Raw genomic sequence first — 14,889 nt, 5'->3', positions numbered from 1 at the left:
TAATGGTGCCAGTATGGTTTATTAAGCTGTGCCTTAGTACAGACGCTGGGGCTTGCCCATGGTGCTCTTGATATACAAAGCCCGGACGTTCTGCCAGTTCTTTTTGAGTAGTGACACCAGGAAATTGACAGCTAAGTGGATGTTGTACACAAGCTCATCATCTGTCATCTTCACGTGGCCAACAGCCACTGCCAGACACAGCACCTGTGGGGAGAAGACAGTCACAGGTTGGTATCTAGATGAAGAGAACATGGGAAGACTGGAAACATATACAAGGCAGATGGCCCACCCTCTAGCCCCAGGCCAGGGAATATGGGGGCTATCTTAAGTATCAGAAAAATGCAAACCGGGGCTCTTATTTAGAGAATGTGGGCAAGCTCCAGGACCCTCCCACCTGTTACCATGGCTGAACCCATGAATCCAGCCAGACCTCCGTACCTTCTTCATCTGGAACTTAATTGTGGATTTGACTTCATCAACTTTGGCCACCATGTTCTCATTGTGGGTCAACAAGGAAGGGAACTTGCCAGCCTTATTCAGGCCTGGGCCCAGGATTCGTGGGATCTGCTTGATCAGAGACTCCGAAGCCAAAAAGGCATCATACTTCTTGGCTAGTAAAGGGAGTAATGCATTGCATGCTTAGAGCCCTGAAAGGCTGACTTCCACACAGGGTTCTGGAAACCAACCACAGAAGTGGCCCCTAACCAGCACTCTCCCCCCATGCAAGTACCAAGTCTCTTGAATCCTCTCCTCACTCCAATGTAATCATCCCCACCCTTTGGACATTTACTGGTCCAACATTCACAGAAAACCTCGCACCAAAAGCCCAGGATGACCCATATCCCATGTTGCAATGGAAAATCACACTCTGGTTAATCCCACCTCTCTACTTCCTCACTATATGACAACTTGGGTATCCCTTTCCTACCTGTAAAATGTTTACAGCACAGATTCAAAAGAAATTAAATTGGAGCTTGAAGTGGAAATTACAATTCAGGACACCAGCACTCGACTAGTCAACAGATCTCACCTGTTTAGGAAAAACCACCACCCAGCTCCCCTCCCTTATAGTAAAATTCAATTCTCAAAACAAATATAAATTGAGCTTTCCTAACTCAAGTTTACCAACCACAGCACACCCTTTTGGTCACAATTCCACCCTCCTTATTTTAAAGTCCGTATGGTGGAAGTGCCTCTTTTCTACCACTTGTCCGTCCACACCGCATCCCCACACTCACCCAGCTTCTTGACCAGTTTCTTATTCTTGTTGAGTTTCTTCAGCGCCTCAATGTCCATGTGGGGGATGTCCACGGCCTTGGCCTCATCGCAGTGCTGCTGGTCCCCCAGAACACACACGGAGAACTTGGGACGGGGGGTGGACTTAAGCCTGCGGTTGTGGGGACAGGACAGGTCACCCTCGGCTCTGAATCGCACAGCAGGTGAACGGGTCTGGGACAGCAGCAGCCACTGAGCCTTACCCAGAGCGTCCACGTTCACCGACAACTAGTCTGGCTTCTCAAACTAGCCGGCGGGCTCGGCCAAGGCCTCCCCACGCCTCCCCTCTTGTTTTAAGACCCAGGGTGGGGGTCCGTCCAGCCGCGCCTGCACGGAGCAGGGGGTCTGGACTACCCAGGCACTTCAGTGCCGCGTGTGCCTGTTCCCCTCGGACTCAACGGCAGCCTCGAGACGAGAGCCTGACACCGGGGCACTGAGGGCTGGGTGGGGTCAGAACGGTGCCAACCTGACGGTGCCCGAGAAGCGTTTGTCCTTCTGGGGGTCATAGTTCTTCAAGCTGATCTGCAACTCCACCGTCTCCAAAAACCTTAGAAAGTAACAAGTCAGCTTGCGGCCCGCGTCTCCCCAAACCCCCCAGGGGCTGCCCTCCCGCGGAGGCCCGCGCTTACTTCCGGCGCTTGCGCTGGTTCCCGTGCAGGACTTCCCGCACCGCCTCGTAGAGGGTGTCGCGGGAAACTTTGCTGCTGTGAGACAGAATCAAGACCCGCGCTCAGGACCCGGGTGCCGCGGAGCAACACCCTCCACGTGGAGAGCCACCTCAGACTTAGCGAATGGGGGTTTGCGGACACCAGGTTAGATTTGGGTTCGAGAACCAGATGCGGGCCCCGGGAAACAGGGACCCCACTGGCGGCCGGGCTTGGCGCAAGAATTTGAACACGGGTGCTGCAGACGGACGACCGGCAAGAAATGCGCCGCAGCAATAAAGGGCAGGGACCCCCCAGTGTCATCCATGGGGTCTCCTTCCCCACGGAGGCGCCTGAAGACGTGGATGAAAACAGATAGGACCCTAAATATCACTCACCTCATGACTCCTTACGCAGCAGAAACCGGAAAAAGAACTACCTCTACTCGCGCATGCGTTCAAATAGGGCTCTTGTTCTCGCGAGAAATGCCTTGCGGCTTCCCTCTAGATTGCGGTTGGCCCCTTCATCTTCGGGAGCTCCGGCGACTGCGGCCGCTGGAGGGCGCTGCCGCTCCTGGCACCGCTAGATCAGCGCCCGAACCACTTCGGACGCCGCAGTCCTGCATGCTCTGCCGCACGTTGAGACTCCGTCCTCGTTTGCGGCAGCAGCTTCCCAGGCCCGTAAGAAAGAGGCTAGGTCCAGGGCTTGAGCTTCAGAAGTCACATATATTAGGCCGCTGAGAGGGTGAGAGGGTGCAATTCTTGCACGTTTATCTTCAGACTTCTGCCCACTTCCTCCTACCGTCCCCACATATCTCCTGACCTCTCTCTGTCAGTCATCTTGCTCTAATACGGGGGAGTTGTGAGAAGGGGCATGTCAATAAAAGTTGTGTTCTTGACCCTCACAGTTGCTTCAGTAACATCTACCTGTGTTTACTATGACCAAGGTGCCTACCCAGGTGCTATAGGTGTAAAACACCCACACCCACAATATTGCACAGCCTTTCTGCCTTTTCATGTTCCATAGGCCACATCCTCTTTTCAGCCCACAGTAACCGGACCCCTCTATCCGTACTCAAATGTCTTCTACAGAAAAGCTTTCCCCAACTCGACCGTGTCACTCCCAACTTCAAGCCTGCCCCCCCCCCCCACACACACACACACCTTGGTTGCTATCCATCTCCCCCATTCAACAGACAGCTAATAGGGTTGGGGTAAGTGGTATCACACATTACCTGCCTCACAGAATATGAATGAATAAACCTCAGAACTCTACCACCTTCCTCTACAGAACATTTCTCTAGGGAAAAATGCTCCTTGTCACTGGGCAGGGTGGAATGGTGGCAAGGGGTGCTGGTGAGTTGACTTTCAACAAATAACTGTTGACTTTCAACAGAGTTAATAGGAATGCAGAGACTGCTTCTAGTAAGACACTGTTGAGTTTTTCACTTTTTATTAAACACCACTGATAAATCATTATTCAGGCCTGAACAGTACAAAGGATCACAACACACACTGGAGCGCATGCTGAGCACACAGGGCCCCCAGAGCATCTTGGTCTATTCTGTGTCTGCTGTGATCCTACTGGGGCTCACAGGAAAGTTTCTGAGGTAGAAGTGACAAGGAGTGAGCCAGGGTCGGCAGCCCTTGGAAATCCAGCCCCCTCAGCCCGGCACGCTGGTGCTGCTGCTTGGGAGGGCAAGATGGCCTCTCTGCCGCCTGGAACAGCAGGCAGTTGATGCCTGGGACGGACAGGCTCAGGCAAGGGGTGGGGAGAGGGGCTGAGGGCAGAAGTATCCTTCAGGAAGCTGGTGACAGAGCTCTAGGAGAGTGGACCCTGGTGGAAGGTCAGGGGGCCAGATGTCTCAGCGAGGCCTGCAGGGACTTTCTCAGGAAAGTGGTGTTGAGTGATAGGGGTATGGCCAGGCCCAGCCTCTGGGTCTCAGTGATCTAGGGAGAAGGAAGAACTGTGTCAGGACTCCAGCTGCTGATCTCTCCCCTCCCATCTGACCCTGGGCTCTACTCAAAAAGGGGAGGAATCTAGGACTTAAGGATGATGGAGGGAAGCAATGACTCCCTGAGCAATTGAACCCCATTATTTCACTATAGTGAAGCAAAGTCTTTGGATTCAGGTGGACCTGGGTACTAACTGCACAACTTGCTAAGTCAGCCATATTAATAACAACTGACAACTGAGTGCTTACTATGTGGCAGTACATTATGCACATTAGTTCATAAATTCCTCCTAGTTACAGATGAGGAGACTGTGTTCAGAGACAGTCACTGCAAATGCCACCTTCCTTATGGGCCACTTTTCCTTCCCTAACCTGTTGCAACAACCTCAATAGGTGTCAATCCTGTATCTTCACTCTCTAATCCCCGCTCCTTAAAGAGGCCAGAGGTTTCTTTACAAAATGCAAACCTGACCAGCTGAAGGCCCTGGGATACCTCCTGAGGCCTCCTATTGGAGGTCCTTCCAGAATCTGTTCTAAAGGGTCCAGGAGCCTCCTGATATGTGTTCACAAGGCGTGCATTCAGGTATTCACTTTTTTTTCTGGGAGGAGTTATAGCTTTTATCAAATCATCAAATGGGTCTGTGACTCTCAAGAAAAAGGTAAAAAGAGTCCACAGCCAGGAATACCTGGCCTTCAAGATAAAAGTCCAGCTCTGGCTGGTGTGGCTCAGTAGACTGAGCGCTGACCTATGAACCTAAGGGTCGCCACTTTGATTCCCAGTCAGGGCACATGCCTGGGTTGTGGGCCAGGTCCCCAGTATGGGGTGCACATGAGGGAACCACACAATGGTTTTTCTCCCTCTCTTTCTACCTCCCTTCCCCTCTCTCCAAAAATAAATAAATAAATAAAATCTTAGGGAAAAAAAGATAAAGTCCAAGCTCCTCACCATACCCTACAGGACCTTTTGTAAGATGCTACCACAGCTTGGCAAGGTGACCTTGGACAAGTTACTTTAACCATTCTGAGTCTCAGTTTCTTTTTCTATAAAATGGAGCTAATAATATCTTCTCATAGTGCTAAGGCATGTAAGGAACCAGCGAGTTAACACTGGTAAAGGACTTAGAGCAGTTCCTGAGATATAGCAAGAGCTATGCAAGTATCAGCTCTCAGTGTTTTAGCCAACCTCATCCCGACCTCAGCTCTCACGGCTAGTCCTGGGCTTGAACTTGTGGGTTCCTTGGCTAACATTCAAAGCTTTCTCCCTGGCAAACACATGTATACCGTCATGCAGGTTCAGAGCAGCAGGACCAGCCCTTGTGGCCCTGTCAGCACTCACACTAGCCTGATACTTGGTCATCACTGTCAGCATGAGCTTGGCATAGGCCATGGACGTGGTGGCTGCCAGCCCCTCTTTACAGAGCCTCTCCATCAACACACCGAACTTCTCAGGGGTCATCTCCACCTGCACACATTGGGATTTAAGACAGTAACACAAGAAAAGGACTCACGGTTAATTCCCAGGCCCACCACTTCTTAACTAGGTGACCCTGTGCAGATCACTTAACCGAACTAAGCCTCAGTTTCTACATCTATAAAATGGGACTCATAAAATCTAACTCTGAAGGCTGTGAAAAGGATTAAATGAGATAACACACATACGCTGGCACCTAGGTCTCAGAAAATCGTGGTAACCTTTGCAAAGGTTCAGATTAGAATCAAGGGAGGCCAGGGATCCCTAGCCTGGCTTAGTGGTTACAGATACACAGGAGTAGTACTGCCAGCATAAGAACAGCTCTTCATAATAATAACTTAATGAACATTATTACGTACCAGGCACACTTGAGCACTTTACACCAATTACCCCATTTAAACTTCACCACAGTCTTTTGTGGTGGGTGCTATGATCACTCCCTTTAGTAGATGAGGAAGCTGAGGCATAATGAGGTTAGGTCAACACCTAGGCTATGAACAAATGTGGCAGAAGTTTAGGTACTAATATGGAAAAATTGTCAAAATATAATGTTAAGTGAATAAAGCAAACTACAGAGCACCAAGCTTGCTGTTACCATCTGTGTAAAAAGCGAAGGAAGGGTGCATTTATACCTGCATCCTCGTAGATACAGAGCATCTCTGGGAGGAATCCCCCCAAACTAATAACACCATTCACCCTGGAGAGGGGAATCTGTGGCTGGGGAATATCACTGTTATCTTTTTGAGCTTCCAAAATTGTGAACATATAAATGTATTACCTCTTCAGAGATAAAACTAAATGTATACACACACACACATCAGACAGTCCATCCCCAAAGCTCCAGAGCCTGTAAAAGGCACTGATGGGATTTACCAGGCAGTTAGCTCTCCACTACCAGCCTTTAAGCCCCAGGACTCTCCCACAGCCACAGCCTAGGCAGGGACTGTAGGGCTGTCCCCGCCCCCTGCTGTAGGGCAGCAGTCCTCCCTGCCCCTCCATCACAGAAAGGTTCAGAAACTCATGCCCTCCCCCCACCCGTCCACAGCCCTACAGCACTTCTTCATCCACTCTTCCCCAAGGCACCCTGCCCACCTGCCGTTCCAGGAGTGACTGCAACACCAAGAAAGTCTGCTCCTTCCAGGGCAACTCCAAGATCTGTCTATAAAGCACAGGGCCTCTTGTTGGTTAAGCCTGGCCTCACCCAAGCCTGGGTATCTACTGCTCCTACCTGAAGGCAGGGCAAGGCCAAGATCCCTGTCACCAGAGGAAGGAGTCAGACCCCCCAACTCTACTGGCTGCCCTGTAGCCACTGTGGCAGAGCCCATATTCAGTGCTGGGAAGGCCACAACCCAAGACCCTGGGAGCGGACAATGGATTTAGCAGTGGGGTGTATGAGGGTCCCCTAAAAAATAACCAGGAGTCAAGAACACACCCTGAGTACAAAAGCTGAGGGTGACCCAGGGAACCTAATGATGGGTGGATGACACACACCAGGCCTCCTGCAGCAGGGGAGCCTTCCCCATGGGGCTCCACCCACAGCGGGGTCCTCTCCAGCTCTGCTTCCTGTCCCCCGCGAGGTCCTCAGCTAGTCTGGAAAGGCGACATGTCACACAGACAGCGTGGCTTCCTGGGGTGCCAGACTTGGGTATGATCCCAAGCCTTTCTTGCTCACCATGTGACCTCTGGATACATCCCTTAATCTCTTGGAGCACCTTTAAGGCAACGGCAGCACCCACCTCACCAGGCGGCATGGAGACTAACTGAGATAATGAACCTAAGGCACCAAGACAGTGCTCAGTATGTGGAGGCTAATATTATTTTTGAGACTGTCCCCTACTCATATTATACTCAGCATGTTGCATTTCATGTTGGTATCCAATGGGGTCTTGCCTACTCATTATTTCTACATGTCTGTGTAGAAATTAAAATTGTGTTGACTCCCCAATTTTTTAATTCCAATTAAATAACAATTTCTTAGCATTTACCAAGTGCCAGGTACTGTACTGAGATCTTTGTATGAATTATCACATTTAATATCTAGAAAAATCCTACATAGTGAGTATTATGCCCATTTTTCAAATAAAGCTCCAAGAGCTTCTTATTGAATTACACATTAAAAAAAAAGCAAAGTTGAGATTTATAACCATGTCTTAGCGTCTGAGTCCAAGCCAGTGCTCCTCACTACAGAGCCAACTTCCAACTACACTGTGAACTACTCAACAGCAGGGACCACCAGCCTCTTCCCTGCCTCCTGCAAGGCACCAGGCAGGAAGACTGAAACCCTGGGCTTGGGAAGGGCTCAGAACAGCAGACTGCACAGCCCAGGGGGGAAGGCACCGGTCAGGCTCACACAGCAGCAGGAGGGGTGCCTCCAATCTTTTGGGCACAGGGACTGGTGCCCAGGGGCTCCAACTCCACAAGCCGGGAGCAGACTGGTCAGGGGGAGAAGGTGGGAGGGGGCGTGGGGGCCTGTACACTCACCCGAGGACTAGAAGCTGCCTGTCTGGCTCCAGGGCCTCGTCCTTCATAAGGCAACACAATAACTCTGTTTGAGCGGGACCTGGGCAGGGGACAGCAGATGGGGAAAGTCTGGACAAAGTGGCAGGAGAGGGTGGGACTGCAGAGAACAGAACGCTCAGTTCATTATAGGGCACCATCAGGGAAGTAACCGGTTTTACTTGTTGGATGCCCAGCTCCTGCCAGGGTCACGCTGGGGTGAAGGCTGTTTCCAGAATTACCTGCTTCTGGGGACCGGAGAATGGGGCCTAGCAGGGCTCTGCAGACGGCGTGGGTATACTTGGCACAGAAGGAAGTCAGGGAAGTTGCGAGCAGGCGGGAGGCTGAGGAAGTCAAGGAGAGGATCTACAGCCAATGGAGAGGAAAATACTATCAAATTCATTTCTTCTTGCCTTCCATAAATGTTTAGCAGATACATATTTCAGATAGTGATATATGTTACAGAGGGAAAAAGTTCTTTTATCTAGGACTCACATGGACCACCCACTGGAAAAGACACATAGCTCTCTTCCCCAGGTCCCAAATCCCTGAGCCCAAATCCTTCTGGAATGGTCTGAAGTTCAAGGAGGAATTACATACCATGGGGGTAGAGGGCCCAGGGGCCCATGCCCTTCTCTTGCCCCAGGCGGCCTGGACAGGCCCGATGCCTGCAAAGCTGGAACACCCCCTCCCAAACATCACCCTTCTGAGGGCTCAGGCTCTCCCCGCCTGGGCCTGGCAGTCTGAGTGCACCCAGTGCACCTACCCGTCCAAGGAAGAGGTTCCTGGCCAGCACCGCAGCACTGCCGAGGCTGAGATCTGGTGAAAGGGACAGCAGCCAGGTGCAGAGCTGCAGAAGGCCTGTGTCTGAGAGCTGGGGGAGCTGCAGCTGGGCACAGAGCAGGTCCATCTGCCAGGTAGGAGGGAGGACAGGGGGACATTCCATGTGCCTCTGCTAGGCTGTCTCAAGCCAACTGGGCAGCAGAGGGGTAGGGCAAGGACACCTAGGGGCAGGTAAGGCTGGGAGAGCTGCCTCCCGGGTGGAGTCAAGGGTTAAAAAAACCACTCAGGGTGACCCTCGCTTGAGAGACAAGAGACCAAAAAAAAAAAAAAAAATCCCCTACTGAAATGCCACATGAGGCAGGGAAACATGAAGTTAAATGGAAGAGCTGGGGAGAGGGGATGTAACCTCAGGTCCAGGCAATCTTTCTGGACTCACCTGGCTGGGACTGCATTCATGGAGAAGTCGCAGTTCAGCTGGGGGGCCGCTCTCCAGCCCCTCCAACCCCTGGGAAGGCAAACCCTGTGTTAGGGCTGGCAGAGTGCTTGATGACAAGTCACTGAGGCCACCCCTTTGACTGGAGTAGGTGGCTGAGGACTCAGGAAGGTGCTACCAGACAAAATATCTGTACCTGGGCCTGGAAATGCCCTGCAGTGACTGCCCTCGGACCTCCAGTCCAAATGCCCTGTGCCTCACTGCACTGGCTCCTCCCTGAGCATGGCTGCCTCAAGGAAGGTGTGGGGCTACGGTGAACAGGGGAGGGCCACTCACCTCCCCAAAGGTCTTGAGCAGCTTCTGCAGCCTGGGAACCTGGTCCTGTAATGGAGAGTCAGTCACTGCCAATTCCCTACCCACACAGGTAGGGAACGGCTTCGAGCCCAGCCTCAGCTCCCTCTCCTGAGAAGATCCCAAATTGGTGGGAGCTAGTAGGCAAAGATGACACAAGAGTGCCAAGCACATAAAGCCTAAGCCTTGAAAAAAGCTTAAGAATTCAAAGTAGGCATAGGCCATGCAAATCCAGCTGTCTAGACTTGTCTTCTCTGCATCCACCCCAATGCGGGTAGACCCAGGCCACAGGCTGGGAGGGCAGGCTGGGTGGCTCTGGAGCCACTCCTCTTGACTGGTACCCTTGAAACTCAAATTACAGATCATTAGATCAAGGGCTACCCACCTCCCTTAACTCCCTTCCCCAGAATCTGTAGAGCAGACTACAGGCCCTTAACCCCATCCTCCGGCCCCTTGCTCCATAGACAAATTGAGAAAGTGTCCCATCCGGCTTTTACCCTGGATAAACCCCCTACCTGAAGGACCACTCTAAACCCAGCCTCCTCACCCTTGTACCTGGATAGCTTTCGGCAACTCCAAACTCTCAGCTGGTCCCTTCACATCCTCCAGACTCTGACCAGACTCGGTGGGCTCAGCCCCGACAGGCTGGTTCTTAACAGGTGATGTGCCTCCTCCACCTGCTGGAGTTTCCAAAGGCTCATGTCCCCCTCTCTTCTCCTCATAACCTTCTTCTTCCCTTTCCAAACACCGGAACCTTTTGGGGGCCCTTTCCCTCTCAGGACTGGCAGGCTCTTCTTCTGGCTCCTTTCTACGTTTCCTAGGCCGCTGGGAGTCCTTGTCCTCCTCTTTTTCCTCTTCAGCATCTGGAGACTGGGCCAACTTCATCCTCTTGCCGCCGGAACCCAGCTGCCTACACAGGTCTTGGAGCTGCGTCTGGCACCTTTTAGACAGTGGGGACGCTCCCTCAGTGAAGACCCCAACACCCAGGTCCCTTTCCAGCAATTTCCCTAGGGCCTGGAGCCAGGCGTCAGGGTCAGGGCTTGGGTCCTGCCGTATGATCTGCAGCAGAGGGAGCAGTCTGTTTTCAGGGAGCAATGGCCTAACAGCCATCAGCAGGGACATCAGGTTCCGCTGGCATAACACAGGCAATCGCAGCAGCAATGGTTTCCTGAGTAGAAGAGGGAGGCAAGCGGTTAAGGATCTTGTTGAATGGAACACAGGGCAGACTGGGCGGAGCTAGAGGCTAGATGGGAATGGACAGATGAGGGGCTGGGAGGTACCTGTGAGTCAGTCTGGATGGAGGGGGACAGCACGAGTCACCCAACAAGTGTTCACTGAGCATCTACTATTCTATGCTGGGCCCTGCTCTTTGACGCCTCCTATTTCAGCTCAAAAATTCACGCTTGTTTTACATAAAAAAGAAAAAAAAGTCCTTGCCCAAACTTTATGTAAAAATACCCCAAGATGCTCTGCAATACTGTCCGTGGGCCCTGTGCTCCACTTGGCATTCCCTTGGAAGTCACAGTGACATCTGCCCAACCCTGATGTTCCGCGCACCAAAATGAGTTTTGGGAGGCAGATGGTATGTCTCCTTCCTGTGTCCCAGACCCAGCACAGCACCTGCCCCTAGGTACACATTCACTGAATGAAATAACTCTGAGAATAAGTGTCCAGATACAAGCAAGGGCTACTGAGGACATAGCAATGTCGCTGTCTATAATGTTGTGAGGGCACAAATCCAGATGCTGCGTGACGCGAAGTTTGTCAGGGTGGCAAGTCACGGGTGCATCTAGCCCACCACCCATCAGGCCTTTGCTCCTCTCTGCACAGCGTTGAAGAGCTGTTCGACATCACACACACAGGTTCTTGGATGCGTATGAGAGAGAAAAAGCAACTTTCTTTGTGCAAAACGACACTAAGTGAGAGAGAAAACTAGAGTAGAGGTTTAAAAAAATGATCAATTGTGGAGAAGGATATTTGGGAGTAGAGAGGTGAGGAAGACGCTATTTAAAAGGCTTTTAGCCTTTTGGGTTTTTTTTTGGTACATGGACCCCCCTTATCAGAAGAAGTGTTAAATGTATAAAATAAAATATATATGATTACAAAAGAAACCAATGATACTTAAGTACAGTTCTATTCAGGGACCTTAGGTTAAGTCCCCACCCCCCTTACTCTGTGCAGAAAAATCCAGACCACTGGAAAGCATTTCTATAGCCTCCGAGTTGGGGGTTTTGAAAGTTCTCCTGACCTATCTCTTGAAATAAACTTAAAGAGGACTGTGTGAAGAAGATATAAAAACTTCTGTTTTGACTTATTTAAAACACAAGAAATTAAATATTACCAATATTTAATATGTGGATTGGCCCTGGCCCGATTCTGAGGCAGGGGTTTCCGAGAGGAAGGCCGGCTCTTCACACCCGTAGAGGCTGCGGGTGGCACTGAATTTTTAAACTTTCTGTGTATTTTAGTTAGCATAACAATTAAATGCACTTGAGTACAGTATTAACTCTTTTTAAGAAAAACAGAACTTTTACAAAATGGACACATGGCTTATAAGGCTGCCTGAAAAGAAAGTGAATACCGATAACGGAATCACAACCAAATAAGAAAATGGCGGGGGTGACACCTCTGCACTTAGTAGGAATTATCAGCCACATAGAAGCAAAAAAGAAAAGTTCGAATTCACCCAAGACTGGAAATGATGAAGAACACCGTTCTTAAGGCAAGTGATGTCGCCGCAAAATGTATGTTATGCTTTGAAAACCGAAATATAAAGCCACCACAGCCAGATGTTTGTCATTTATCTCATTTTAAATCTCAATTTTTGTTTACGTTACAATGTACGTATTTTAACACGTGTATACTTTGTACTTAAGTATGTCTATACTAAAGGTACGAGATCAGTTCTTCATAGATGGAATGAATGTACGATCAAGATCGATCTGAGCCCACTGACATAATTATTCATTTACAACCAGCAGAAGGCGAGTCTTGCGTCCAGGTACGCGGCAATGGCCGGCACACAGTAGGTACGAAGTACCTGTGCGCGGCAGGGACCCTCTCGCTAGGGGGAATTAACCTCACCTAGCCTCCGGCTTCTCCTCTGGAGAAGGGAAGAGGCGCCAGCCCCTGCCTCACCCACAGTGGAGGGTGAAATGCGGAGCCGGGCGCTCCGCCAGCAGCCGACCGGCCCACTTACAACTGCAGCCGACAGTCTGGACCCTCCGTGACGGCCTCCTCCCGGCACAGCGCCTCCAGGAAGCGGCCCCAAGCCAAGGGCTCCCCGCCGCGGCTGCCCAGCATCCGCAGAACCCCCAGGCCGCGCCGCGCCCCGTCCGGCCCCGCCTGCAGCGCCTGCAGCAGGAGGCGGGCGGGGGCCTCCAGCGGAGCCCAGGGCGCCAGTTCCGAGCTCTCAGCCGGAGTGGGCGCTGTGTCCCGGGACCCCATGCCTGGGACCCGCGTCGCCTCCCCTCCCGCCCACCCGCTCCGGTTCTGTTTCGGGCCTCAGCTCCGAGTCCTGGAGAAAATGAGAACTCCAGTACTCGCCCGGACGCCGCAGCAGGAACCTTCCCGCGCCCGCCACATTCCCTCCTCAGGGCTCAAAACGCAACCGCAGCAGGATTTGAGCAGCAGGATTTGAGATGCGGTGCCGTAAGAAAGAGAAAGATGCAAGAAGCTCGCCCGGGGGTGCCGCGCAGGGCAGGCCGGAAGGGGCGGAGCCAACAAGAGCGTGAAGGGAACAGAGTAGGGGAACAAGGAAGGGGGAGAGCGTGTCTCTGGAACAGCAGGGCCACAGGGCGTGGTGGTGGGGGGTGTCTGTTTGTGGGTGGGGTCACACCCCGGAGAGTGAGGTAGGGCGCGCCTTGATGGAGGGGCGGGCCCTCGGCTGCGGTCCTTAACCGTCCTCCACTGAGAACGGGGGTGCACAAAGGACGTCAGGGATCCTGTTGTACTTCGTATCCAACCATTATTTAATTTTAGTTGACACCCATGTTGCTTGTAGATCATGAGCTCTGAGATAGGCTTTGATCACAATTTACCACCCCACCATAACTTCACCTGTTTCACAGGCCATCAACTGCCGTCACTTAGGTTTTAGTACTCTAGAGAAATATTTTATGTACGAATATTCCTGACAATGGGGTCGTAGTACAAGCTAACGCCCTCTGTATAGCCAAAGGTCTTGCTTGGAACTTCCTCCTAAAGGCAAGAAGTAGCCTTGCTCTGATTGCTTATATGGGGCCGGATTGGCTCCACTTCTCAGGGTTTCAGTTGAAGGAACTTTGTTAGAGGAGGTGCAATCTTGTGACTTCTAAGAAATACATAGATATTTGTTCATTCAGATGACTGAAATTTACCCGGCAGACATACTTAGTCTTCCACAGTTCCTAGTTTACAGCTCCCAACCCCCTTGAAATTTCCGAAGAGGCCGTTCTTGTTATGTTAATAAGGTGACTTTTGGATCCCACCCAATAGGAGCCAATCATGTGGTTCAACAAACTTTCAGTTCCACCCCCTGACTGAGGGAATCGAGGGGCAGTGCTTGAGGTTGAATTAATCACCAGTGGCCAATGAGTTAGTCAATCATGACTTCCTAAGTGAAGCCTTCATAAAACCCCCCAGAAAGAATTACCTCCTGGGCCTTCTTCCTTGAGCTTCCACGTTGAGGAATCAGAACACTTCCACCTTGCTGGGCCCCAAACTCCAGGAGGCAGAGGCTTCTTCCTTTGGGACCTCATTCTATGTATCTCCTCACCTGGCTGTTCATTTGTGTTATTTAATTCCCTGGCTAATAAATCGGTAATATAATGAGTAAACAGGTTTTCTTGAGTTCTGTAAGATGTTCTAGCAAAACTAATCGAACACAAAGAAAGGGTCTCAGGGACCTCTGGTGTGAGGCTGGTGGGTCAGAAGCACAGGTAACAGCATGGGTTCACACGAACTGGCCTCTGAAGAGGAGGGTGGTCTGTGGGACCGAGCCCTTTACCTGTGGAATCTGATTCTATCTTCGCAAAGATGGTATCAGAATTGAGTTGAATTCTCCGTCTCTGTTGTCCTCCGAGAATTGCTTGTTGGTGTGGGGAAGCTTCCACACATCACATGCTGGAACTGAGTCCTGGAATCCTTTCAAGAGGGATCACAGCGTGCAGGGTAGGGACAAAGGGAGAGGGCAGAGGAGCCTCACAGCACTCCGTAAGCCCTTCTTTGGGTATCATCTTGTATTCCCCATCATTTGAACTTCTGCTGCTGTGCGCACATCCATTCATGCAGTAAATCTTTTCCTTCATAGAGTTCTACAGCTTTTGTTTAATCTTTATTGTTTTTTTTCCATTACCATTTAGCCCCCTTATACCCCCTCCCTCACAGCAATCACCACACTGTTGTTCATGTCCATGAGTCCTTTTCCCTTTTAACTCAATCCCTCCATCCCCTCATCTACCCCCACCCCACTGGCTGTCAGCTTGCTCTCTCTGAAGTCTGT

General features: G+C 51.2%; 2 protein-coding genes across 7 annotated transcripts; both read right to left on the bottom strand.

Moving 5' to 3' along the window:
* Positions 1-2,382, bottom strand: RPL10A (ribosomal protein L10a). Its single transcript, XM_053669232.1, has 6 exons — positions 2,318-2,382; positions 1,905-1,979; positions 1,742-1,822; positions 1,239-1,387; positions 439-611; positions 1-204 (listed from the first exon to the last, which is right to left on the bottom strand). Exons 1-6 carry the CDS (start codon positions 2,320-2,322, stop codon positions 34-36), a joined length of 654 nt encoding a protein of 217 aa, XP_053525207.1. The 5' UTR covers positions 2,323-2,382; the 3' UTR covers positions 1-33.
* A 972-nt stretch (positions 2,383-3,354) lies between these two features.
* FANCE (FA complementation group E) lies at positions 3,355-13,131 on the bottom strand. Of its 6 annotated transcripts, none has more exons than XM_037144348.2 (10): positions 12,607-13,131; positions 9,963-10,575; positions 9,393-9,437; positions 9,060-9,128; positions 8,607-8,750; positions 8,083-8,206; positions 7,826-7,961; positions 6,437-6,503; positions 5,210-5,335; positions 3,355-3,868 (listed from the first exon to the last, which is right to left on the bottom strand). In XM_037144348.2, exons 1-10 carry the CDS (start codon positions 12,852-12,854, stop codon positions 3,767-3,769), a joined length of 1,674 nt encoding a protein of 557 aa, XP_037000243.2. In that variant the 5' UTR covers positions 12,855-13,131; the 3' UTR covers positions 3,355-3,766. The 6 variants fall into 6 exon arrangements, with proteins under 6 accessions (XP_037000243.2, XP_037000244.2, XP_037000245.2 ...); XM_037144349.2 differs by having other exon boundaries at positions 7,826-7,904; XM_037144350.2 differs by lacking the exon at positions 12,607-13,131 and adding an exon at positions 11,749-12,595.
* Positions 13,132-14,889: the final 1,758 nt, after the last annotated feature.

The sequence above is a fragment of the Artibeus jamaicensis genome, unplaced genomic scaffold, assembly GCF_021234435.1.
Source record: "Artibeus jamaicensis isolate MK-2021 breed Jamaican fruit bat unplaced genomic scaffold, CSHL_Jam_final contig_1539, whole genome shotgun sequence".
In the NCBI taxonomy this organism is placed as follows: domain Eukaryota; kingdom Metazoa; phylum Chordata; class Mammalia; order Chiroptera; family Phyllostomidae; genus Artibeus; species Artibeus jamaicensis.
This window is presented reverse-complemented; position numbering and strand designations above follow the sequence as displayed.